The sequence below is a fragment of the Mustela lutreola genome, chromosome 11, assembly GCF_030435805.1.
Source record: "Mustela lutreola isolate mMusLut2 chromosome 11, mMusLut2.pri, whole genome shotgun sequence".
Classification (NCBI taxonomy): domain Eukaryota; kingdom Metazoa; phylum Chordata; class Mammalia; order Carnivora; family Mustelidae; genus Mustela; species Mustela lutreola.
The window spans coordinates 89,312,231-89,339,398 of record NC_081300.1 but is presented as its reverse complement, the minus strand read 5'-3'; the positions used below and the strand labels follow the sequence as shown (position 1 = coordinate 89,339,398).

The window sequence follows — 27,168 nt, the reverse complement described above, 5'->3', positions numbered from 1 at the left end:
GATTCACTCCGCGTTCGGCGGCTGATGAACCTAAAAATATTTCTGTAATGTGGCTCGATCTAATCAGACCTCCTCCTGGCCTGCATCACCCTGAAGGATTCCACAGCATCTATTTCTGGGGGGTGGTGAGCCGGCCACCGTATGCCGGGGCCTCACCCATTTGCTGTTTAAGGCACTTGCCCGGTGACTGGCCCCAACTAAAGACAGACACGGGGCCAAGTGGCAATTACTGAATTTCTCTCATGATGAGAAATTTCCTCCTATCTGTTCGCAGGGTCACTTAGGGGCAGTGCTTCCCTGCCGGAAGGAAAGCTCTGGGGGGACAGAGGTCTGCACAACATCAGTACCTGATACGTTTATCTAATGACCATTTTCTATTCCAGCATTTCTCCAAGAGGACTCAGAGCTCACTGTTTGGTGGTCACAGAGGACTTGGGTTTGGGGGGTCCTGAAACATATACAATTTAGGAGGAGCCCTTAAAGAAAAAGAATGCAGCTTTATTGGTTTTCTTTTTTTAATCAGGTGCTGGGCACACACACACAGCGGGGTTCTGAGATAGCAGCTCCCGTGCCTCGGACTGAAGCCATGCCTGGACACCCTCAGATCCTTTTCAGAAGGACGAGGGACCAACCAGACATGGGCAGGAGATGGTGGGTTAAACTTAAATCTCTTCTGGCGTTTCTTCCCGTGGGATTTTTTGTTTTTTAAGCTATAGACAATTTATCAAAGTCACCAACTCAGAAATTCAATTCTTCGTTACTTTGTTAATGCAACTGATAAAACTTACTAGGAGTCTATGTTTAAAGCCTGCAGATTTAAATGGTCACTTTGAAGGGGCTTTTTGCACTCGAGGTGTCCACCCCTCCCCCCACCCCAATTACTGCCCCACAGGATCCTAAAAGGCTCTCGGGGCACCTCATTCTCTGAGAAGGCAGGGCAAAGAGTGCTACCTCGCACAGCCCTCGCAGGCTGTGGTGCCGGGGCCTCACCCAGGGGACCCCAGGCGATGCCTTTCATGAGGCTCAATGTTAATGAGGCCAAGTTCCCTTCCCTGCTCCAAAACCCCAGCATAGCCCACAGCTCGTTGGATGTGCCCAGGATCAGAGAGGTTGAAGGCTCAGCCCAGGGTCACTGGAGAAAGCCTTGGCAGTGTGGAGAAGGTACAGGGGACCAGATCCCAGCCCAGGGCTGCTCACCCCTTCTGCCCTAGGAGGATGGGCAGGAATACCTAGGAGACCTGTAAACCTGCCCTATCACCCTCCCCAAGTCCTAAAAGACACACTAGGAACAAAGTGGCTCTGGGAGGGGGCCCTTCAGGCAGGCCTGTTTGCCTAAAACACTGTGGTCTATCACCTCCTTCCCCCTGGGCTGGGCGGTCACTGTGTGCAGCTGCCACCAGACTCCCAGCAGGGGTTATGAGACACTGGAGCTAGGGCTTCGGTGATGGGAGATTACACACGCACACCCCGGCACGATGGGTGTGGAGGGTCCTCAGAGGGCAGAGCAGGGAGACTGAGGGCCCCAGGAGGCCACTCCCAAGTTACAGCAATGCCCGCAGCTTCCTTACAGAGGGCTGTCAGCCCTGGGCTCAGATCCCAGCTCCTCTATGTAGAAGCTGTGTGCCTCGGGAACAGACACAGCACCTGAGTCTGACTTTCCCATCTATAAAATGGGAAGAACAGGCATCCAGGTTTCAGAAGACTAAAGTAACGTGCTCCAGCTACACAGCACACAAAACACAGTCAATTAAGAAGCATTTACATCCACGAACATGCCTACGAATGAGGCCCTGGATAAAGTCTTCCCCGGGGATTCGCACCCCCTGTGGAGGGACGCAGCGTTAACAAGTCTCACGGATTCCACACTTCATGGCTCATACAGAACATTGGCAAGAAACTCTCTTTTCTTCCTCATTACTTTGCTCTCCCCCATTCATTCAACTAAGCAGTAGTGGTCCTCCCAGCACCTCTGATACGTCACCAGCCCAGGACACAGCACCAGGGCCAGGGACAAAGACCCAGTTCCTGGCCCTCATGGGGCCTGCTTGCTGTCCGTTATGGCCACAGTTACGGTTCTGCACCGTCAAGGGGGGGATGGGGCACCCCAGGAGGAGGCGGTGGGAGTGCAGGGGGGGAGGAGGGTGATCTTGGAGGAGACGAGGTCCACAAGGAGATCTCCACAAAGTCAAAACCAGAGACCGGAGACCTTGGTGGACCCCAGCTAAGGAAGACAGACATGACCTCAGGGCACCAGGGAGCCCCGAGGCTGGGAGCAGGGTCTGCTCCCCGGAACCAGGCAGACACACTCAGGGCTTGCATGAGGCCAGGTGGGAAAAGCATGACGCGTAGGATGGTCCTGGGGGTGGGTGCGGAGGATGGGTGGGCAGAGCCCACGGCGCGTGTGCCCACAAGAGCCGCAACACGGGCCCCCCAGGGTCTGCAGGGGTGCAGCCTCCTCCCACCCAACCCAGAGGGGCTCCTGGGCACCCTCCTGGGTGCTGGGGGGTGCTGACCGATCCGTGACCACGCGTGCTTGTTGGAAATGCAGAGTCTGGGCTTCCGCTCCAGACCTGTGAGTCAAACCTGCGTGATTACCTGGTTCCCAGGGGATCACACAGACCCATCCACACTCGCTGTCCCGCGGGGAGGCAGAAACCACGGTGTGTGGCCACAGGGAAGACGGAAGGGGCCCGGGGAGCCTGACAGGTTACTGATGGGGCAGGGGCATCATCGAGGTTGACTTCCAGAAGAAACCCCGCTGCTGCTATGACCGAAAGGCCAGCCTGGATTGAGGCAGAGGGATGCAGGGCGGAGGAGAGAGGCTACAGGCTTGGGGCGAGAGAAGGCGGGGAGTACCGCACAGATGGACACCAGAGCCCCGGGGGCAGGAGGCCGTGGCCTCCTCTGCTGGGCGCTTACTACAGCTCAGGCCGGGCGCTCAGGGAGCCTGTGGCACAGGTGCTGGGTAGAAATGCAGAGTCTCGGGCCCTGCACACTAGCCAAAGCCAAGCCTGCATGAGGAAGGTTCCCGAGCGATCTGGGCACACACAGCCGCTGGGAAAGAGCGTGTGCACAGCGCATTCAGTTCGTGTTTCGGTGTGTCCTTGCAAAGCCCAGGAGGGGCCCCTGGGCCACACGGGGCTCGGATGCTAGAACCTCCAACTGGGAGGGGCTCCGTGGACATCAGAGCCGCCTCCTCACACACCACCTGTGCCCCCCACCTCCGCTCCAGCCCCAGGAACAGACGTCTGCCTGTCGGCCCCTCAGCGTGGCTCTGTGAGGCCTCAGCAGCGGTAGGAGGACAGCCCGGCCGCCCAGTGCAGACAAACGGGCTCGGAGTGGAATCTTCCAGCAGGCATCTGCTCACGGCCCAGACCAAACCCTGACGGACTGTGCTTGCTTTACGGGTGATGAGACAGGCTCAGAGACACAAAGCAACTCACATCCGTTCACACAGCCCCTGTCACAGAGGATGTCAGTGCAACTGGTTTCCCAAGTGTGGATTTTCTGCTTCCCCCAAGTCTAAAAATCCTATAAACACATGCAGAAGTGGAACTCAAAAGCTCTCAACAGTCAAGACCCAGAGACCCCCTGAGCACAGAAGCTTGGTCCAGGCCTGGGGGCATCACTTGTTGGAAAATTATCTTGAGAAAGGAGGCCCCACGTTCACATGTCACCCACCGTAAGCTGCATTCACCAGCACAGGTACGAGCACCCGGCACAGAGCACGGGCCCAGAAACTTCTGATGGAAGGAGGGGCAGCGGTTCCCTTGCCACTTCCCTTAGACTCCCCGGTGTTCCCACCCTGCACCTGCTCCTCAGCCCACCCTGCCCTGGGAAACCACCCCCCCTTCCCCCGCCCCAGACTGAGGACCAGGCTCCACTCCCTCACAGCTTGGGGGCAGGGGAGGACGGCCAATTTGCATCTCTAGCCCCGGCCGTGGTGATTGGCTCGGATTCAGACATGTAACACTCTCAGCCAATGAGAAGGGAGGTGGCTTTCTGCTGGGCTCGCTCTCCCTTCTCTACTGGGCTTAGCAGGTGTCTTGGATGGAATTAAAGATGCCACCTCTAACTGGCTACCATTCTGCCTTGGATATAATCACATTGAGACAGGAGGCCACAGGAACCGTGAGACTCTAAGCTCTGGGAATGGAGGCTTTGAAAATACAAAGTATGGGATTAACAACATGCTTTTGTTCAGACAGACAAGGTAAAGTGGATATTTCATCTGTCAGTTTCCATAAAACTAAGGTGAAGATTAAGTCTGTTCACTAAGAGAAAGTGTCCCCTGAATTATTCAAATGTTTGTTTTGAACTTCAAAGACTATAACCTTCAGACCTTGAATATTTATTTTAGGAAACTACATCTGTTAGATGTTGTGGTAGCATGCTGTTTACTTTGCATTGGAAACTCTGCTTGCTACAGTCTGACTCCAAGCTTCCTGGCCAACTCTGTGATGACCCAACGTGCTAAGTGGGACGTCTCACTAACCTAGTTCCAGATAACTCAACCAGCATCTAAGACTGAACACACTCTTCTAGGAGAAGGAGTATAGATTAAGGCATTCCCCTTAAACCTACATAGCTTCTACAAGATTAGCATTAAAAACACAATGTAGGATGGCCAGTTTCCTTGATAGAAACCAGGAGCTGCTCTGACCATCTTGCCTGAGGCTGGAATGGACCGCCGAGAAGAAGCAGAGTCAGGAGACATTCACCAGACCTTCAACATCGACCTGGGATTCTAAGCACAGAGGCCAGGAGCACGTCCCATTTGAGGAAGTCAGGGCAAGGCAGGCATGGTGGACTGGCCATGTCTCCACTCTGGTTAGACACTCCTGATGCTGAGAGAAACAGGTGTGGCTCTAGACTGGCTCTAGAACATCTCATCTAGAAGGGACCAAAACAATCACAACAACTTCGGGTTTGCTGCAGGAAATGGGGTAACCCAGGAGCTCTTCTAGAGTCACTGCACACTCAGAGAAAGAAAGAGCTGGAAAGAGAAATCGTCAAAGGCCGTGGACATGCCCAACGCCCGAACCCAACCGCAGACCTTACCGAATGGTGGGCTGGTCTCCGCTGAGCTGCTTAAACCGCCGGTGCAGCTGCTCGATCTGGTCTGAGGAGACTGAGAAGCAGGGGAGGGGAAGGAGGAGGGGGGAGGGGGAGAGAAAGACAGGAAGACATCAGTGACCCCCAAACTTGGAAGCTACCAGCATGAGGCTGGTGACACTCTTCCACCTTCCCGTTCCACCGTTCCCCTGCCCTCCTCACTCGGCCAATACCAAGCAGCACCAGAAGAACCACCCTACAAAGGGTTTCCCAGTCTTCCTGGCAAGGCACCTCTGGGGTTATTTGTTCTGATCCCCTTGGCGATACAACTTGGGCTACTAACAGCAGCCCCCAGGACCGTACCAATGGGAACCAGGTCATTTGCCCCTTCCCCAGCCTGCTAAAGGGATCCCAACCATTCTTCTGACTTTCTCCCCTCCCACTTCTGAAGACAGGCGTCTTCCTAGATGAGCAAGGGGCTTCAGAGGGTCAGTCTCATATGGCGAGACAGAGGAGTATGGAAGGGAAAAGTGGCTCAGGCTGGTGCTGGGTGATTTGGGAGACGCACAGGGAGACACAGGAGGAGAATCTGGTGCAGCGAGGGAACTAAAAGGAAAAGAAATAGGATCTGGACAATTACGCTGTACATGATGTATGATCTCAATCATTCTAGAAAACCTACATGCCGGAATTTTTCTTAAGAACCCTTTCAAGGCCAGTGGGCCATGTTTCTTCCACAGATGAGACGGGCCCTAGTACATTCCAAGACTCATAATGGTTCCGTCCACACAGGGCTTATCTTATGAGATGCACAGTATGAAACACTGACCTGCATCTTTTCCCTGAAGCCCCAGCACAACCCTGTAGGGGAGGAGATACCTTTCTCTCTGTCTCCTAATCTGAGGCCTGCAGCTCAGAGTACTTTCGACTGCACAACTGGGCATCAGTGGAGCTGGGATCCATCTCCCAAGCCTGCCCTCACCTGCTACTCAGTATCTCCTGTCTGCCCATATATTTCAGCATGCAAGGCCTTACATTTGATTCCTGGGGACTACATACAGTTCAGGCAGAACCTTCCCAACGGGGGCTGGACTGATGAACAGCCAGCCCCCTCTTCCTTCTTTCCAATGCTTTCCCTGCCTTAAACACCTTTTTTCCTCTTATTACAGAGGCAGCTAATTTTGGGGACCAGCTGGTCATCTCATTTCTTGTTGGGATTTTTTAAAAGAATTTTTAAATTTTATTTTCTTTTTAAAGATTTTATTTATTTATTTGACAGACAGAGATCACAAGTAGGCAGAGAGGCAGGCAGAGAGAGAGGAGGAAGCAGGCTCCCCGCTGAGCAGAGCACCCGATGCAGGCCTTGATCCCAGGACCCTGGGATCATGACCTGAGTCAAAGGCAGAGGCTTTAACCCACTGAGCCACCCAGGTGCCCCATGAGTTTTTAAAAAACATTTTATTATTTATTTTCCAGAGAGAGAGCGCACGAAAGTGCACAACCAAGGGGAGTGGTAGGCAGAGGGAGAAGCAGGCTCCCTGCTCAGCAAGGAGCCCAATGTGGGACTCTATCCCAGGACCGTGGAATCATGACCTGAGTTGAGGGCATACATTTAAAAACTGAGCCACCCAGGCATCCCTTTTAAAGAATTTTTTTAAATCATCTCTACACCTAGTATGGGGCTCAAACTTACAACCTCAAGGTCAAGAGTCTCATGCTCTACTGACTGAGCCAGCCAACCACTGTGCCTTTTTTTTTTTTTTTTTTTTTTTTTGGTCTCAGGCTCAGGTTGTGTCGCTTCAAGAATCTGCAGCTCAGAATTCTCCAGCCTCCCTAGAAGCTACTGTTGCTGAGAAAATACTCCTTATGACTGCCAACTGGTACTGAGGCTTTGCTAAGTGCTGGATGTCCATCTCCACACTGTAGCTCATCTCTTCCCCATGACCCCCTGGGATAGGACTGTATCCCTATTACAGATGTAGAAACCACCCCTTGGAGAGGCTGATAACTACCAAGGGCAATTACCAGCTTTCTGGAGGAGGATATGGCCATTTACAGCACACGCGTCTCAGCAAGGTTGTGTGTATACTCGACCACCTTGCAATTCCGCTCCTGCGTAGGTACCCAAAAGAAACACACACCTGTGCTCATCAGAAAATGTACAGACGGAGGTTCATGGCAATACTATTTCAACAGCCCTAACCTGGAAGCTATCAAAACACCCAGCAATGGCAGAACATAAAATGTTACAGTGTAGTCACACAATACAACAGGATACATCAGTGAACCAAGAGAATGTGTTGTAACTTGGGTAAGTTTCAAAAACACAAAAATGAACGTCTGGATGGTTTGGTGGAGCTTGAGACTCTTGATCTCAGGGTTGGGAGTTCAAGCCCTACATTGGGTACAGAGATTACTTTGAAAAAATTTTTAAATCTTAGGGGCACCTGGGTGGCTCAGTTGGTTAAGGGATTGCCTTCAGCTCAGGTCATGATCCTGGAGTCCCAGGATCAAGTCCCACATCATGCTCTCTCCTCAGCAGGGAGTCTCCTTCTCCCTCTGACCCTCTCCCCTCATGTTCTCTATCTCTCATTCTCTCTCAAATAAATAAAATCTTAAAAAAAATTTTTAATCTTAAAAAAAAAAACCACCTTAAAAACAAGCAAAAGAAGTCAGACAGGAAAGAGCATGTACTCTAGGATTCCAACCAAATAAAGTTCAAAAACAGGCAAAACTCATCTATGGTTTTAGAAGTCGGGATAGAAAAGCTATATTCAGGACGATTCCAACTATAGGACATCCTGGAAAAGGCAAAACTATGAGGACACAAGAGAGATCAGTGGCTGTCAGAGGTCACAGGGGTGACGGATGAATAGAGTAGAAGGTTTTCATAGCAGTGAAAGGATTCTGTAGGGTACCACTGTGAGGAATGCCTGACAGTACATATATCCAAACCCACAGAACCTACAACCCCAAGATGGAACCCTAATGTACACAGTGGACTTGGGGCAATGATAATGTGTCATGTAGGTTTATCAACTATATCCCACTCTGTTGGGCAATTATTGATAATGGGAGACCAAACTTGGGTTGGGGTGGGGATACACGAAAACTATACTTTCCCCTGAATTTTGCTATGAACTTACTAAAACTTCTCTAATAATAATGATGATGATGACATCCTCTAAATATTTTTTTTAGAGGAGAGCATGGGGAAGAGAAAATCTTAAGCAGGCCTCACACCCACGGCAAGCCTGATGTGGGGCTCAATCTCACGACCCTGAGACTGTGACCCAAGCTGAGACCAAAAGTCGGAACACTTAACCAAATGAGCCACCCAGGCACCCCTGTCTTAATTTTTTAAAAAGAGAAGTCAGTATAAGAGTTACCCCTGAGCGGAGAGTAGCAATTTGAATGGGATAGGAGGGGGCCCTCTGGGTACTGGGAATATATTATTTCAAGTTCATGGGAACATTTGCTCATGAGTGATACACTTTTCCATACATGATACCACAATAAAAGGTTTACATGCAAAATTCAGTAATTTAAAAAAAAAATCAGTAATTCTACTTGACAAAAATTTGTCCTAAAAACAAAAATCCAACAAGAACAAAACATGAATATATATAAATGTACTCATTTTTATATTCTTTTTTTTAAAGATTTTATTTTTAAGTAATCTCCATGCCCAATGTGGGGCTCGAACTTAACAACCCAACCCTGAGATCAAGAGTCGCAAACTCTACGGACGAAGCTAGCCAGGTGCCCCACCTTCGTATTCTTAACAGCTTAAAAACTGGACTCAATCTAAGTGCTCACCAAAAGCAGATTGGTCAAATATTTTGTGGTATACTTAGCCAATTTAAAAAAAAAAAAGCATGTTGCTTTTGAAAAGTGACAATTGCATATCTGACATGAAAATATATTCCTCATGTGATGTTCTTCAAAAACAGCTTTGCTGGGGCACCTGCCTGGCTCAGTTGGTACAGCATGAAACTTTTTTTTTTTTTTAAGTTTATTTATTTGACACAGAGAGAGAGAGGGAGCAGGCAGGAGCAGCAGGCAAAGGGAGAGGGAGAAGCAAACTCCCCGCCGAGCAGGGAGCCCAATGCGGGGCTCGATCCCAGGACCCTGGGATCATGACCTGAGCCAAAGGCAGACGCTTCACCAACTGAGCCAAGCAGGTGTCCACCTGTCGAGCATGAGACTCTTAATCTCAGAGTGGCGAGGTCAAGCCCCCCATTGGAGACTACTTAAAACAAAAACACAACAGCTTGCTACAAGAGCAGCATGACCTCATGCTGGGGGAGATATGTAGACACATACAAACGTGCATAAGTAATAAAAGGAAATCTGGATTTATTTTCCCTGAAATAATAGTGATGGTTTCCCCCAGTAGTGGGATTAAAGGGTTCATTTTGCTTTGATTCATCTATATTTTCCAAATTTTCTCTAATATGCAATGCATCATTTATTAGTCACGTAAATGGATATTTTAGGCACACAATATGGTCCCATATGGGACAGCCCAGGGATCTCGATAACATCACTCTTGATGACTCATCGTTGGTGGTGTAGCTTGTCCTGCAAACACACGTTCTCACTTAATCCTTTCTACAACCTGAGAACAGACAGACGCTCCCACTTTACAGAAGAACGCATGGAGGATCTGAGGGGCTGGGTAACTTGCTGATGCCTACTGAACTTGAAAGGCAGACCCAGGATTTGAGTTCAGTTTGTCTGGCAGAAAGTGTGTGGATTCAGGTTTGTTCATCTGCTTACTGATGCCCCACGCAACCTCCCTTTGTGTGATCAATGGCCGCTCCCAGCACTCAATCACAGATTAAAAAAAAAAAAAAAAATTACACTGATCCGATGAAAAACAGCTCTCAGAAATTACAGCCAAAAATGCTCCTCAACGGCCTCTATGACAGATGAGTTACCTTCAAAATGATGCTAAGTGACAGAGGCCAGTCACAAAGGCCACCCAGTCACATGATTCCATTTATAGGAGACACTCAGATAGGCAAATCCGAAGTAGACCAGGGCTTGCCTGAGGCTGGGGAAGAACGGAGAGTCAGGCTAATAGGTACTGAGCTGCTTCTGGGAGGGATAAAAGGGTTCCAAGTTAGATTGTGGTGATGGGTGCACAACCCTGTGGCTATACTAAAAACTACGGAGTACATGTTAAATGGCTGAAATGTACAGAATGTAAATGACATCTTAATAAAGCCATTAAAAAAATGAATTATGGGGTGCCTGGGTGGCTCAGTGGGTTAAGCCTCTGCCTTCGGCTCATCATGATCCCAGGGTCCTGGGATCGAGCCCCGCATCGGGCTCTCTGCTCGGCGGAGAGCCTGCTTCCTCCTCTCTCTCTGCCTGCCTCTCTGCCTATTTGTGATCTCTCCCTCTCTCTCTCTCTGTCAAATAAATAAATGAAAAATCTTTTAAAAAAATTAATTATGTTCCTAAGCATAGAACCACAGCAGCTGACATTCATTGAGCATTCACGGAGTCCAGCCCTACTCCTGCTAAGCTCTGGCTCACATAACCCTCTCTATCAATCCTATTGGGTAAGGATGGCTTTTAGCCCCATTATAGAGATGGGAACATGGAGACTTGTCCAAGATCACACAGGTAAGAAGAGGTGTATAAACCAGAAATCGCCATAGGCCGGGTTCCTCTCATGAAGCCTCCAGCTGCTTTCACGCAAAGTGTGAGCACGCTCACACACATGCACACAACCCTTCCTGCAATGCCTAATTGAAAACAGAGGGGTGAGGAAAACAACCTGTCTTCGGTACCCAGATTCCTGGGGCCAAGAGCTCGGGCTCAACTTAGATGACAGTGACAGTGGGAAGAACGTCTGGGGCCTCACGAACTGACTTTCAAGGCACCCTCGGGTCTGGGGTCCCCCAGAGGGTCAGTCTTGTGGGCACCTGCTCCGCGTGTGCGTGGCCTCCTTGGGGGTTCCCAGGATGGAAGATTTTCTTGTTTCTCTGTTCCTCTCAGCCCTTTCTCCAGGTCCCTAGGAGATCACAGTTGCCGTGGAGACAGGAGAGCCACTTGGGTGCACAGGCACGGTGACCTCATTATCTGTGGCTTCGGATTTCAACCTGAGGGTTGGTTTCACACCCGACAGTGGCTGGTGGGAGTTTAACTGGCCCAATCTCTGTGTGTGTTTGTGGGGGGTGACATGCTACTTTGTATCAAAAGCTTAAATCAGAAAGTATCTACCTATATAGTAAGTCACTAGCCGCACTGCTAAGCCTTTGCAAGGGAGCAGGATCAGGGACTAAAATACACAGCAGCTTCCAAAGACTTAGTACAAAAAAGGATGTAAACTGTCTCAAAAATTTTTGTACCAGTCATACACTGAAATACCTTAGGCATAGGAGGATAAGTAAAAACATTGAAGTTAACCTCATCTGTTTCTTTTTTTAAACATGGCTACTAGAAAATGTAGAATTACCTTACATACACAGCTTCCAAAAAATTTAGCATTATCCCACCTTGCACTGCATTTGTACTGGACAGCGCTGGTATCTGGGCTTCCAACCAGCAACCTGGTCCCAAGGAACAAAAGCCGAGGACCTCAGACAAGTGTACAGAGATAAACAGGCAGAGTCATCATCACAGACTCTAAAATAGTTAACACCTAGGGAAACGGTGAGCCACAAGGAAACCGGCTGAAATAAATCCTGGAGCATCCTGAACACAGAATACTACACAGCCTTCAGAAACACGGTTAAAATACTTAGAGGGGTTGGGCCTCTGCCTTTTGCTCAGGTCATGATCTCAGGGTCATGGGATCGAGCCCTGCATCGGGCTCTCTGCTCAGCAGATCCTGCTTCCTCCGATCTCTCTGCCTGCCTCTCTGCCTACTTGTGATCTCTCTGTGTCAAATACGTAAATAAAGTCTTATAAAAAAATAAAATAAAATACTTAGAGGGGTGCCTGGGTGGCTGCACTGGTTAAGCGTCCAAGTCTTCAGCTCAGGTCATGATCTCAGGGTCGAAAGTTCAATCCCCGTGTTGGGTTCCACACTGGGCATGGAGATTACTTAAAAATATATGTATAATGGGGTGCCTGGGTGGCTCAGTGGGTTAAGCCTCTGCCTTCGGCTCAGGTCATGATCTCTGGGTCCTGGGATCGAGCCCCGCATCGGGCTCTCTGCTCAGCAGGGAGCCTGCTTCCCTTCCTCTCTCTCTGCCTGACTCTCTGCCTACTTGTGATCTCTGTCAAATAAATAAATAAAACCTTTAAAAAATAGATATATGTATAAAATAAAATACTTAAGGGCACCTGGGTGGCTCAGTCTTTAAGCATCTGCCTTTGGTTCAGGTCATGCCCCAGGTTGTGGGACTGAGCCCTGCGCCAGACTCCGTGCTCCACGGGAAACCTGCTTCTCTCTCTCCCACTCCCCCTGCTTGTGTTCCCTCTCTCGCTTTTTCTCTGTCAAATAAATAATATCTTTGAAAAAAAATAAGATATTCATAACTTAGAACAACGTTCATGGGATATCACTACAGGGAAAAACCAACAGGCCACAACATCTCAGGAAAACGAATGTTCACCATCACATCTGTGTACGCGCAGGAGTTCATAGGAAAAGACACACAACAAAATAGTGCGCCATTTCCAGGTGGCAGAATCACAGGACATTCCTCTCTTCCTCTTGTCTCGAATTTTTGCTTATCCGTCCTTTCACTTTCCTGTGATTAACATGGTCCGCTTGTCTGTCCAGCGGGACAAGATCCAGTCCTAAACAGAACAAAACCCCACACGTGCACCAGCACGGACAGGCCTTGAACACATGAGGCTCCGGAGAGAAGCCAGGCCCAGGTCACATGTCGCATGACTCCATTTATATCGAATGTCCGGCAAATCAAGCCACAGAAAGTAGGTTAAGGGGTTGCCGGGGTTCAGGGTATGGAGGAATGGGGAGGAATGTAATGGGTCTGGGGTCTCTGCCTGGGCCTGGTCCCACCTGTCAGGCGTGGGGGGCTGGCTTCCAGCCCTGCTGTGCTAAGCATGGGGCCACCAGGCAGGAGGGGGGTCACACAGACCAAGAGGTCGGAGACAAGCCTCAAAGAGGAGGAGGCAGGAGATGGGGGGGTTCGAGAAAGGGGCATGAAATCCCCCAGGAGGCCCAGCCTCCCCCATCTGACTTGAGAAGAAATGGAGCATCAGCCTTCAACACCTCCATTATATGGGGTCACCGAGACTACTTGAGCCTTTATTCCCACGGGCCCAAGTCTGGGGACAAAGGGCACATAAAGTCTCACCCGCGCCTTTGCTGAATCCATGCTGACTTGCAGGGGTGCGGGAGACCTGACTGACCCGCCACGGTCCACCGGGGTCGCTCAGCCCTCTGACAGATGCCCCGTCACTCATTAAGAGACATTTACTGAGCACCTCTTGGCACCTGCTAGCGGCCAAGGGCGCCAACACGAATACCATCTATTGGAAATGGGCATCACCTTGCTGGGATCCAGGATAATAAATGTGGTGTCCGCTTGCCAAGGAGCACGGGGGTCAGAGAGGGAGTTCCAGTGCACAGGGAGGGGTGGGAGGCAAGGTCCTGTGGGATCCTGAAGGCAAGGGAGAGGCCGGGAGGGCGAGGCTGGCAGAGGTGGGGTGGGAGGAGCTCAGGACACCGGGGTTCTTCAGCACAGGCAGAGAGTGGGCGGGGGACGGGGAGCAAGGTGGGGAGGTATCCGCGGTCACACGCACTGAGTTGAGGCATTCAGAATTCACCCCCAGCTCGCAGAAGTTGCTAAGGCAGGGGACAAGATTCCATGTGCCTGGTGACAGAACGGAGGGTGGATGCAAAGGACAGGACACAGGGGACCAGTGGGGGAGGAGGGGGTTTCTGTGCTCAAAATGCAGTTGCAAGGAGCTAGGGTGGCTGAAGGTCTGCTCCTGTGCTTGCAGGAGCCAGCCCCCCTCCCTCAGTCTCCCCCAGCAGTGCCACCCGGCACACAGGCCCCAGGATACTGAGCAGGGAAGGTCTCAGTGGCTTCTGGGGTGCCCATAGCTCTCCTGCTCACCATGTCCTGACTGACCAGCCAGGACTCAAGCCAAGCATGGGGCTGATGTCCCAGAACACAGAGGCGAGCAGGGTCAGACAGAAAGGTGGGCTGATGGCATGGGGCCAAGAGCTGCTGGCTGGGTCCCCAGCTCCACCTCCTACTAACCCGTCTCCCTGAGAACGCCTCCTCCTCCCCCGTAACACGGAGAGAATAACAGCAACACCCCCGCGTGGCTGTTCACACCCCAAAGAACAAGACACGTCACACACACGCGATGCACAATGGCGGGAAGGTAGGAGCACCCACACGTCCATCGGCTGGTGAGCAGATGAACAAAACAGGGTGCACGCTGCTCATCGGGGCAGGTCACACAGACACCTGCTGGCCCACAGCTGAGCTGGGAGACACAACGGAAGAAGCCAGATGTGCAAGGCCACCGCGGTGCGCTGCCATGTACCCAAAGCTTCTGAAATACGTGAACCCACAGGGACAAAAAATAGGTTTGCGGATGCCAGAAATGGGGGTGGGGGTGTGGATTTCAGGAGCAGCTAATGGGCCTGAAGTTTCGTTCTGGGGTGATGATGTCCTAGAACTGGATGGTGGCGACGGCTGCACTTAATGCCCTAGAACTGCAGGCTGGAAAACGCTGAAGATGGTCAATGAGAGGTTATGTCAATTTCACCCCTGTTAAATAAAATGTCACATTCATGTTGCAGGGGACCTGGCAGGGGGAGTGGAGGCACCAAAGTGGCCACGAGAGCAATCATGAGGACCCTAATGACTCTGTTGTACCCACCGGGCACCCCAGCTGGCTTCCAGCTTGGCTGGGCTTGGGAGGGAGAAGGCACTTTGCCTGCTGCCTGGGGCTCCAGCGAAGCAGTGACTCATCCTGGGCCTCCGGAGGGAGGAGGAGGGAGAGCAGAGGGACAGCCTCCGCAGCCTGGAAAGGACCTGCCCCCACACACCCGCCCGCTGCCCTGAAGATGCGTCCGGTGCCCAACGCCCCGCTTCTCTCCTTCCCCCTCGCCACGCGCCCAGCCTGTGCACATCACAGAGCACGCCTCGCTGCCGGGATTTTTAAAAGAACCAAGGCCCTCAGCCTTGGAAAGGAAACAACCAAACCCAACTCTAGTGTCCAAAGCAGAAGCAGCAACAAGAAGGTCAACGGATGCCTTCTCTCCAGCACCTTCGAACCCTTTACACGCAAACGTCAACCTTTTTGTGAGCGCGAGAGCCACAGGATCTGGGTGGGAGCTGCCCCCGGGCCCCGACCAGCATGGGGAGGGTCTTCATTTTAAGCTCAGATACCGAGGGTCTCAGGAGGATCTCGGCAGGTTTTTTCCACCCAGAAGGAATCCTCCAACTCCCAGGACGGGAGGAGAAGCGGAGACAGAATGAAGTGTCTTGACTTTAGCAAAGATCCTCTCATGAGCGATGAGACGACTTGGAACACTGTCAGAGTGGGTGGGCAGGACTCTCGAAATCACAGGCTGTGCTGTGCTCATCGACGCTCACCTTCCCACAGCTCTGCTCTGTTCTTTGCCATTTGCCTTATAGCAGCAGGACTCACTGCCACGTGCTAGCATTTCCTCGGAGGGGGGAACTAAGCCAAATGCTTGGCACACATCATTTTATTTCGCCCTCACCCCAGGGCCTGCCTCGGAGGGTGGTTATCACACCCCCTTCACAGACAAACCCGAGCCTCGGAGAGATTAAGTCATTGGCTGAGATGAGCGGCAGAGCTGGGGTTTGAACCCAGGTCTGCAGCACTAGAATGTTTTCACACAGCCTCACGCTTGGGCTATGCACCCCAAGGGAGGATGGGGGGGGGGGACAATGAACACATACCATTCATGTCACTAAAGAGACAAAGAGGTCTCCGTTTTAATAAAAAGACTAGGGGCGCCTGGGTGGCTCAGTGGGTTAAAGCCTCTGCCTTCAGCTCAGGTCATGATCTCAGGGGCCTGGGATCGAGCCCCGCATCAGGCTCTCTGCTCAGCAGGGAACCTGCTTCCCCCCCCGCCCCCCCCCCGTCTGCTTGTGATCTCTCTCTCTCTGTGTCAAATAAATAAACAAAATCTTTTTTTAAAATCTTTAAAAATAAAAAGATTAAAGATAGGGAAGGGACGAGGGACGCCGGTTCACCAGTAGAGATGGGAAGAGCGGGCGTCTTTTGGACCATCTAAGGAACTGGTTTTCACATCCTTCCAGAGCGATCTTCAGCTCCAGATTTAGACTGGGGGCACATCAAGTAGAGAGAGGCTTACGTAAGGTATGAAGGCTTACTAGGTAAAGAAGTCCAGTTCCTCCTATGTGGAATGAACACATTCCCCATTGCCCTACAGACGCCTGAAACCCTGGATAAAAGGAGAAAAACCTCCCTAGGGCTACCAACCCTGCAAGGGAGGGGGACCCAACAAGGTCAGAAGCCAGAAAGGAACGCACACCGAGCAGGGCAAGAGTGCCAGACGCTGCTGAGGTGACCCTGGGCCATCAGCTGTGGCCTTGGTTCCCTGTAAGGGAGAAGTGAGACTTCTATCCAAAGCTGAGACAGAAGGGTACCAGGGTGGTACCTCCATCAGTGGAGCCTCTGACTCTTGATCTCAGCTCAGGTCTTCATCTCAGGGTTGTGAGTTCAAGCCCCACATCGGGCTCCATGTTGGGTGCGGAGCCTACTTAAAGAATAAATAAAAATAAAAAGCTGAAGCCTAAAAGACCGCTTCCCGATGTGAGATAGGCTAGAGAAAATATTGCCTACTGCCTCAGAGAATCGGCGAGGAGAAGACCCTGCCAAGGAGGTGGCTGGGCCCAGAAGAAAGGGGGAAGTCTCCGTGAGGAGTCAAAATGCCATGTCTGTGCCATGCCCAGGGGAAAACGCCAAACCTCTGTGGCACAGGAAAGCCAGATTGAGGACCTACTATAAAAAATGTTTCTAGACCAGTGACAGCTCTCGGGAACTTAACACAATAAATGCAAAGCACTGTGTGAGGTGCTTCTAGAACCCAGGGACTCTCATGGGAGAGGTACTTTAGGTAAGCTCTCCCCCACTTGGTTTGGCCTCGGCATAGATCTGGAGCTGAAGACCGTTCCAGGAGGATGTGAAAACCAGGGGAGAAAGTCCAATCAAACATGAGCTCAGAATCCAAAACCAAACCACACCAGCAAATGAACCCCTGGAAGGAAGGACCAGCAGACACAACTAACAAAAGGAATGGAACCCTTTTTGTTTTAAATGTTTTTTTTAAAGATTTTATTTATTTATTTGACAGACAGAGATCACAAGTAGGCAGAGAAGGGACGCCTGGGTGGCTCAATGGGTTAAAGCCTCTGCCTTCAGCTCAGGTCATGATCCCAGGGTCCTGGGATTGAGCCCCGCATCAGGCTCTTTGCTTAGCAGGGAGCCTGCTTCTTCCTCTCTCTCTCTCTGCGTGCCTCTCTGTCTACTTGTGATCTTTGTCTGTCAAATAAATAAACAAAATTAAAAAAAAAAAAAGATTAAAAAAAAAAAACAAGTAGGCAGAGAGAGAGGAGGAAGCAGGCTCCCTGCTGAGCAGAGAGCCTGATGCGGGGCTTGATCCCAGGACTCTGGGATCATGACCTGAGCCGACATGACATGACAGAGGCTTTAACCCACTGAGCCACCCAGGCACCCCATTTTTGTTTGTTTGTTTTGTTTTAAATATGTTAACAGCACCATGATCTAGTGGGCTTTGTTCTGGAGTGTTTCCATATTTGCAAACCAAAGGATACATGACACTAACAAGAGAAAAGATAAAGGGCACATGAGCCTATCAAAAGATGCAGAATTAACATCTGACAAAATATAATACCCATTCATGACTAAAACGCTCCACAAAGTGGATTTAGAGGGAATATGCCCAATCACAATGCAGTCCGTATATGAAGAACCCACCGCTAACATCCTACTCAACAGTGGAAAACCAAGAACTCTTCCTCTACCATCAGGAGAAACAGAAGGTCGTCCTCTCTCACCACTTTTATTCAGCATAGTTCTGGAAGTCCTAGCTGCAGCCATCTGACAAGAAATGCAAGGCATCTGAACTGGTAAGGAAGAAGTAAAGCTGCCAGGAGCCAGCTTCTCCCTCTCCCACTCCCCCTGCTTCTGTTCCCTCTCTCACTGTCTCTCTCTCTCTGTCAAATAAATAAATAAAATCTTTAAAAGAAAAAAAAAGAGACGGACCTAAGGAAATGACTCCAAAGACAGCAAAAAGCAATAAAACAATAGAAAATATGAAAGAGAGGTAAACAGGCATTCAGGACAGAATGCCATGACCCCATCTATTTCTAATAGGAATTACTGAAGAAGAAAATAAAGATAAGCAGTGGGGGGAATACATTCATAATATAAGACACAAGCCTTCTTTAGAAGGAAATACCATAAACCATGCCCAGGGAGGATAAATAAAACAAATCCACACCTAGACACAGTGCAGTAAAAAAAAAAAAAAAAAAAAAATCCCAGACATCTAAAACAGGTACAGAATCAGACTTCTACCAAAAAACATCAATTAGACAAGAGAGCTGACTTTCTCAACAGCAACAAGAGACCAAAACCAAAGTGCTGGGAGAAGATATGCAGAATTTTTTACCCAGATCAATGATCGACTGTGTATGCTGGCAAAATCTAGACATTTTCAGACAAAGTTGATAACTCGCTGAGAGTCACTGAAAAAATCAGTGGAAAGGTGTATCATGTAAGAAAATGAAATCTATAAGGAAAAACTTACAAGAATTAAAAGGGTCTGCATAAAACAATAAAAAAAGAACCAATGCATAGGTTTTAAAAACGTAGAAAAAATACTGGAGAGTGACAAAAATTAAAGCATGTTAAGGTCCCTGACCATCAGCACAGGGAAAGATAAAACTGGACCTCAGGCATGTCCAAGATGGCGGCCATGTTAAAAACATGGAAGGAATTCGTGAAGTTAGAGAATGTCCTTAAGAGGGAGAAAGGCAGCCAGCTTCTGTACAGTTCCTCATCAAAACTATGAGTACTTGCCAACAACTACTGAACACCTACAATGTGTCAAGAGCTTTACTAAGATGCTCACTTAATCCTCACAGTAATGAGGTGACACATCCCCAATCAGCAGATGAGAAAACAGAGGTGTGGAGGCCAAGGTGGTTGCTCTGAGACTAAAAGGTGGTCCACAGTTCAAGCCTTTACTGTCTACTGATAAAGGCCATGGTGGGGTGGGAGGGGGGACAGGGCAGTGTATATCCATGTGGGACCCTGGCTGCCATCTTGAGGGATGCAGGTAAGGACAAGAGAGCCCCTGGGAACAGCGGGTGGGTGAGGCATGCTGGGAGCTCCCTTGGGGCTGGCCACTGGGATCCCAGCATGAGGCTGAGGTTAGAAAGGACGTGCACCGGGAAAGCCATCCACCCTAGCAACCTTCTCGCTCCATCGCGGTCCAGGACTCAGCCATGTCCATCGTGAAGTCTCCTGCTGGCCACCCGCCCGCCCTCCGGAGGCACCAGATCCCCGAGACCTGAAGGAGCCTTCTCACCTCCCAGGACACAGAAGACCCACTTCCGACAGCCTGCCCATCCACAAAGGTCACACCGCTGAGACAACAAAGGGCCTTTTTGTCCTCGTGCTTAACGGTGGCTGCCGCCACCAACGGAAATCACCCACTCGACCTTCTGGCTTTATGAATTAATAATAAAGTTGGAACAGGAGACGGCTCGCAGGCCAGGGTACCTCTTCCCCCCCCCCAACCCCAATCACCTTGCCTGGTGTCCCCAGCACGGGCACCAGGGGGCCCTGCCTTATCTCCCCAAAGCTGTGAGCCAGAAATGCCTTATTCCCTTGGCTTTGAGACAGCAGATACTGAAGCGCTTTGCGAGAGTAAAGGCATCTTATCAACACTCGAGGTATTCTGTCTGTGCAACTGGGCCGTATGGCATGTCTGAGCATTGATTACATTCTGGGCTGCATTCCGGGGACCATTAACTCACACACACAAAAAAATATCCTGCCAGTATGGGGCTGGGGGCAGGGTGAGAAAGAGACGCATAAGGGATCTGATTACTACTAATCCGCACAGCGAGGAAGTCTTGGAGTGCACTGCCAATTACTTTCATGCAGAGAAAACACAAATTCTCCCTCTGAAACAGACCTGAGCCACCCAGGAAGACCTCAGGAAAAAAAGAGGGGGCTACACATTCCCGCTCTTCCTCCCAGAGCCCCTAACTCCCCTCACACTGCCTTCCCCCCCCCCCCCCGAGCCTGCCTCCCTGGGGACAGCTCACAGTTCTAGAACTTTCCATAACCTGATACCAAGCCTATCTGCCTCGAGGTCTAATTCTCCCCCTTCCACCGTAGTAAGCAAGTGTATTAATGAGGTCACGGGGTGACAGTGTTGCCCCTCCCAGATATACAGAACCTTTGTCTCGGTCTACATCGTATGGGGTCTGGGTCACCTGAGGAAGATGGAGTTAAATTTGGGTTCCGCATTCTGCATCCAAGTGACCGGGAGCAGTCCCTTCAAAGGTCCGGGCCTCAGTTTCCTCATCTTTAAACTGCCATATACTATAATGGTGAGAAGAGCCAGCCCAGCCACAATGCAAAATATCAGCATGGGCCAGAGCAGGGTGATTTGGGGTGTCCAGCAATGAAGTTCACTTGCCACCCGGCCCTTTTAAAAGCTTCCCAAAAGGGACACCAGGGTGGCTCAGTCCATTGAGTGTCTGCCTTCAGCGCAGGTCATGAACTCGGGGTCCTGGAATCAAGCATCCCACATCCCACTCCCTGCTCAGAGGGAGCCTGCCTCTCCCTCTCCTGCTCCCCCTGTGTGTGTTCTCTGTCAAATAAATTGTTAAATAAAGCTTAAAATAACATAAATTTAAAAAACAGAAGCTCTCCCAATCCGCCTGCAAGTTTCCATACTGTGAGCTCCCAGGGGAGGCTAGGTCCACCAGGCCTCCCTCCTCTGATCTTGGCCACTGTGCCCACACCACTGGACCGTTTCTGCCCAGTCTGCACGGAGATCTCAGCCTCGGGGGGACCGACCCTCCCCAGACCTCACAGATACCCTTATTCCTCCCTGCTCAGGAAACAGTTTTTCGTTTTTGCTAAAGAAATTGTTTTTCATTACTCTCTTACTAAGATATGGTTTACATGCAATGAAATCCCTCTTCATCGTTTTTGAGAACCCGATGGGCCCTGGGGATCTGCTCCCACCTCACCCCCAGCCCCAGAGCCACAGACACAGTCGTGCACCCTGTTTCCTGGGGCCTAGAGATTGCTGGTTGATAACAGCCATAGTCCACCCACGGGAAACAGGAAGGGAGCCAGGAGGGTCTGTACTGGCCTGTTTGGCTTAACATGCCTCAGTGGGGGACAGGAGGAGCTCAATAGTAAGGGCCAGGATGCCTGCACCCCCGGAGCGCCTGGAGGGCAGGGAAGGTGTCTCTCCCCCCCACCCCCACCCCATGCATCCAGAGGGAATATGGCACATGGCGAACAGGCGGAGACTGTGGTCTGCGGCCCCTTGAGATCTTTGCAACCAGCAAGGAGTAACCAGCAGCAGCAGCCCAGTGGAAAATGGGGTGCCACCCCCTCCAGCCGGCACGGGCCACCCAGGCCTCTGGTCCTCCGCCCCAGTGAGGGGGTCTGGGGATCACACCAGAAACGGAGTCCCAGTTCCAATTCTCCAGAGCGTGTGGCCTCAGGCGCGCGGCCTGCTCTCCGCAGCATCCGCGCCCTCCTCAGGAAAACGGGAAGCCACGGTATTCCTGGGGGCGCTGCTTCGGCAGCTGCGGGTAAGCTGCCGCACTCAGCTCTGTGTTTGGCAGATGACAGGCGCCTGGTAAACACACTCGCTGTCAACATGAAGAGGTCTCAACTCCAGATCTGGGACATTGTTTTTCCTTCTTCCTTCTGGCAGCTTCTTGGCATCTACATAGATATGCCTGTGGGGCTGTTTTGGAGCCTGGAGGAAAAAATAGACCCTCCACCTTTCCCAGAATCCTCCACTTATTATTTCCTTTCCAGCCCCAGGAGCAGGCATGGGTAGGGGTGGGGTGGGGCAGGAAACGGCCACCGCCAGGCCAGCTCAAGGTGGTGAAGGCGACCAGGCTTCCGTGAGCGACCCCCCCCTACAAGGGCCCGGTCTTCCTGCCGGGGGCCACTTCACACCTTGGGACCCACGCCGGGCTCCACTGCCTTCCTGCTGCGGGAGGAGCGTCAGAAAGGCCAGCGCCCGTGTTTAACGTGCATTTTAATGTTCTAGGTAGGCCGCTTTCTTGGCTCAGCAAAGATGTCTGGGAAGACTTTTAGGTTTGAAATCAATCAGTGAGACTCTCCCAGGCAAGAGGAGGTGGGTGTGCAGCTCTGTGGATGCCCTGCGTGGGCTGCCTTGAGCTCAGGCCTATTTTTGGTGGGGCTGGCTCAGCGCTGAGGCCCACAGGATGGTGCCAGGAGGGCTGGTGCGGCCGCGGCCACGGCCGGCTGCTGGGGTGGCATGAGGTGTTCCTCCTGGACCCACGCTCCTAGCCAATACTCTGGGTTCTAAAGACCCGGGGGTCCCCGCCTCTTCGGCATGAACCTGTGTTGTAAGTACCACACCTGCATACTGAGGTGAACCAGCCACCTTCTCCCTGCTCTCCGGAAGCTCCAAGTTCCGAGGGGCAAGTGACAGAGCTGACAGCTCTACTGCCATGCACTGTGCTCTGTAACCACGCAGGGGCTGCGCGAGTCTCCAGGATGCGTGAACCCTCGAAGTTTGGATGGAGAGCAGGCAGGGTGGCTTCCGGAAGGGAGCAATGGCTGAGCGAGCCCCAAATGAGGAAGAGAATGGACTTCGTCAAGAGACAGGGTTAAGAGAACACATTTGCAATCTGAACCTGGCTGGTGGTTGCACAAGTGCCCCCTTACGTAAACCCCAGATTATGCACAGTCAAGTGAAGTATTCTCCAGGTAGAGGGAATGGCTTGCACAAAGGCCCCGAAGTGAGAAAAACTGATGTGCAGGCTGTTCCCCTGCCCTCCTGCCTTCCTAGAAATCCGAGGCAACTCGGCACAGCGAAAGCACAGTGTTGGCAGGAAATGGGCTTGGGGATCCTCGGATCCCCTACTCCCCCCACTCAATGACCTGGGCAGCTGCAAGCAGGCTGCTTTGCCTCTCCAGGCCTCAGTTTCCTTCTCTGTAAAATGGCCACATTGCCACCTTCCACAGAGGGTTATTATGAAGATTCCACTGAGTGCATCCCAAGCGCTCCGCACAGAGCCTGGTGCCCAAGGAATGATGCACAGCGTCCCCGTCCTGTGCTCGTCCTGCTCATCGGCTCCAGAAGGAGTCCTCAGGGAGGGACCAAGCGGACTCTTCAATTTAGGGACCATCTGGGTTCCTCGAGGAGGCAGGGGGAGCCCCGCAACCTTGCAGGCACAGCCTGTTCCTTGGCTGCCTGGGTCTCAGGCAGAATGCTTCCCAAGGATTCTTGCAGGAGCAGGGTTCTGGGAGCGGACCTTCCAGGCCAAGACGACTACTTCACACACATACATACATCACCTTACTGAAGCCATATAACCACCCCAGGAACCAGAGGGGGACCCCGGCTCTCAGAAGGGCAAGGACTTGTTTAAGGTCATGCAGCTGGGCAGAAGTGGGACCAAGCTTTAACTCTTGGCTTTGGTTCACAGTGATACAGACATACAAATGGGTTTAAAAGCATGGCCAGTACCACTAAACACTTGCTCCAAGCCATGTACCTAGCAAGATCCTTTAAGTCAGCCCCCCCCCCCCACCAGCTAAGCCTTGGACTATGGCAGCAGCAGCATCTCATACAATTCTCATTTATTGTCCTGAAAATCTTCCCACCACAGGGCCTGGTCCTCCCTAAAGAAATGTTTCTTTCCCTGGGCACCTGGGTGGCTCAGTTGGTTGAGCGACTGCCTTCGGCTCAGGTCATGATCCCGGACTTCCAGGATTGAGTCCCGCATCGGGCTCCCAGCTCCTTGGGGAGTCTGCTTCTCCCTCTGACCTTCTCCTCTCTCATGCTCTCTCTCACTCATTCTCCCTCAAATAAATAAATAAAATCTTAAAAAAAAAAAAAAAAAGAAAGAAAGAAAGAAAGAAATGTTTCTCTGTCCTTCCCCAGACTCTCACACCACTCTGCATCTCCCCTCAGGAACATCAGCTTCTCTGAGTCACCTCTAAATCCCCAAGTCCTCGGTCCATAAATATTTGCTGAATGGGTTCAAATGCCCAGACTCTGCCAGCTCCTTTCAGAGGACAAAGGGGAACTTTCCCCCTAAAGTTCAAGGAACTGGAGGTATTCATTCTCCCCTCTAGTCTGATCCCACACCCCCTTCCCTGGTGCGCCCCCGCCCCATCTCCCTTCCCCATTTGGGGTATGAAATTGGAGTCCAGGGCAACTAGAAGGGAAGCCTCCTCAGCCACTTGTAGGAAGGCTACAGGGGGAAGACTAAGCATCTGTCTTCCCCCACGGGAGATCGGACCCAGGAAACAGACATGAGTCCCAGTATGCTCTGTGGTCCTATCGCTTGTAAAACTCACCACCAGATGGGAGTCCCCCCAACTGCCTGCATGTGGGGGTACCATCCTGCCAGCAGAAAACCCAGCTGCAGAGGTCCCGGACTTCCACCAGTGCAGATCCGAGGTAGAAAGAGCTCAACTAACAGAACCAGGGGAATCCCAGGAAAGAAAGAGGGGAATCCTACCTCCTCTGTCATGTGAGCCTTAAGGTTGAACTGGACTTAAGACTTCCTTTTTTTTTTTTTTTTTAAGGTTTTATTTATTTGAAAGAGTGAATGAGAGAGAACATGCACAGGAAAGAGAAAGCGGGGGTGGGGGGGGAGAACAAGCACTCACAAGAGGCAGGGGAGCAGCAGGGAGAGGGAGAAGCTGACTCCCCACCGAGCAGGGAGCCAGATGTGGGGACCGATCCCAGGACCCTGGGACCATGACCTGAGCCAAAGGCAGATGATTAACCAACTGAGCCACCCAGGTGCCCCTGAACTTGAAACTTTTATATTCACACACATTTCAAAACAAAACTATAAAAAAATTTACAGCGAAGAGCTCACTCCCTCTCTGTCCCCTCCACCCAATCTGCAAGTATGCACCCTTCTTACTTTCCTGCGGAAGCTTCTAAGATCCTTGATGCAAACAAACCAATTACAAATATATGCTCTTATCATTTTTTTTTTAAGCGTTCCAAGTTGAATACACTACAGTTTTTTTTCCTCTCCAGTCACAGACGGTTCTGGGATTGTACATGGGAAAACATAACATGTGTATGTGATGTATGAGTGTGTACACACACACACACACACACACACACACCCCAGGTAGAGGTGCTTTCTGTAATTTTCACGCAGTTCTGCAGCGGTCACCTTTCAGCCTTGGCACAAGTGGCTGGGTCAATCCCTACCCGCACCCAGATGGTATTAGGGACCTGATTGGCTGCCCTAAACTCAAAGCAGGTGCCAGGAGCCAGCCAGCCCCTTCCTTGAAATACTATCTGCAGCTCCTATCTCCTGAGCATCTAGCAGGTACTAGCAGAACTTCCATTCTAGAGAGAAGAAAACCCAAAGTGACTAGCCCAAGGTCACACAGCCAGGAGGTGGCGTTGGCAGGATTCACATCCCCCTGTCCGGTTTGCCCACTCACCTGGCCTCCCTGGGTCTACGGTCCACACTCCCCTTCACAGCCGGTGGCTGAGCCCAGCACCCCGAGGTCGGAGCCCAGGGTCAAGTTCCCAGTCCCAGTGGACTGGAGAGGACAAACGCTTCCACCGTCACTTCCCTGCGGTCAGGTCGGCCCGCGGTGCGGCCTCTCCCTGCTTGCAGCCTCGGGCCGGATGCAGGTCCCAGGAGTGCGGGCCAGCTCGAGGAAGGTCGCCGGGCTCCGGTCAAGTGCTCTGCGGGCGCTGCCAGCTACCCGGGGAGGTGGACCCGCCTGCACCCACTTCACAGACGGGAGGACGAAGAGAGGCGCGGGGGCACGGGCTCTCCCTCCCGAGGTCACCGGCCGGGGAACGCCGGAGCCCGGCTGCCGCCCAGGTCCCGCCGACTTCAAAACTTTCCGGCCCCTGCGCTTCGCGAACCCGAACGACTTCCAGGTGCGGAGCGCGCACACCAGCTGCGCCGCACCGGCTCTCGCCCTCCGAGCCCGGGACGCCTTCCCCGCCCTGCCCTGCCCTGCCCTGGGGGGAGCCCGGCCCTGCTCCCTCCTGGGTCCGCAGTTCCCAGGCCCGGGGGTTCCGTGCCAACTCCGCGGGCGCCGAGGCTGAGCGGCCGCGGCACTTACTCAGCATCGCCGCGGAGCTCCTCGCCGCAGCCTGCAAAGTGGCCGGCGGGGACCCATTTGCAGGAGGGGGAAACTGAGGCGCGGAGAGGGTCAGCTACTGGCCCAAGGTCACACAGCGCGGCGGCGCGGAGCCGGGCGAGCGGCCATGGGCTGGGAGCCCCGAGCCAGTCGCCCGTCGGTTCCCGCCCGTGTCCCCGCGGGATACTCACAGCCGGTCTTGCCCACGAGCTCCCGCACCTCCTCGGAGGCGGAGTGGGCAGCGCCCATGGTGCCCGCGGCGGGGGCCCCGGGGCGCGCGTGCCTCGCAGGCCCCGGGCTGGCGTCGACTGCGCAGCGGCCGGTCCGGCCTCGGGTCCACCGCGGGTCGGGACGCCGGGGACAGGTCTGAGCCGCGGGTTCCGCGTGGGGCGCGAGTGCGGCCTCTTATAGCGGCGGAGGGCGGCGCGCCGCGGTCCTAGCGCGCGCCGGTTTCGCTCACTGCGGGGATGGGGGAGCACCCGCCCCGGGCCAGAGACGGCGGGGAGGGGTGGAAGGGAGGGCGCGACCTAGATACCCACCGCCAAGGTCCCCCCCCCCCCGTTCCCCGTGCAGCGGCCGTGCTCGTCGCGCCTCCCCGCCTCCGCACCCCTGCGGGCTTTGGAAAGAGGCGGGTGCGAACAGAGTTGGGGTGTAGGTGGGCGGGATAGGACCCCGGGGAGGTTCCATAATCACCCCCACCCCGGTTCCATCACACATCCTCCCGGATCTCAGGAGGGAAACTCACCTGGGACAGTAAAGAAA

At 52.3% G+C, this 27,168-nt stretch overlaps 1 protein-coding gene across 1 annotated transcript in view; it reads right to left on the bottom strand.

The window, feature by feature from the left end:
- The window catches only part of TESC (tescalcin), a 46,895-nt gene extending 20,098 nt beyond the window's left edge, over positions 1-26,797 (bottom strand). The window contains exons 1-2 of the mRNA XM_059138656.1: positions 26,598-26,797; positions 5,062-5,131 (exon numbers count right to left, since the gene is read on the bottom strand). Of these exons, the coding sequence (XP_058994639.1) occupies positions 5,062-5,131; positions 26,598-26,655 (128 nt within the window). The 5' untranslated portion in view covers positions 26,656-26,797. The remainder of the gene's footprint in view (positions 1-5,061; positions 5,132-26,597) is intronic.
- Between the last annotated feature and the right edge of the window lie 371 nt (positions 26,798-27,168).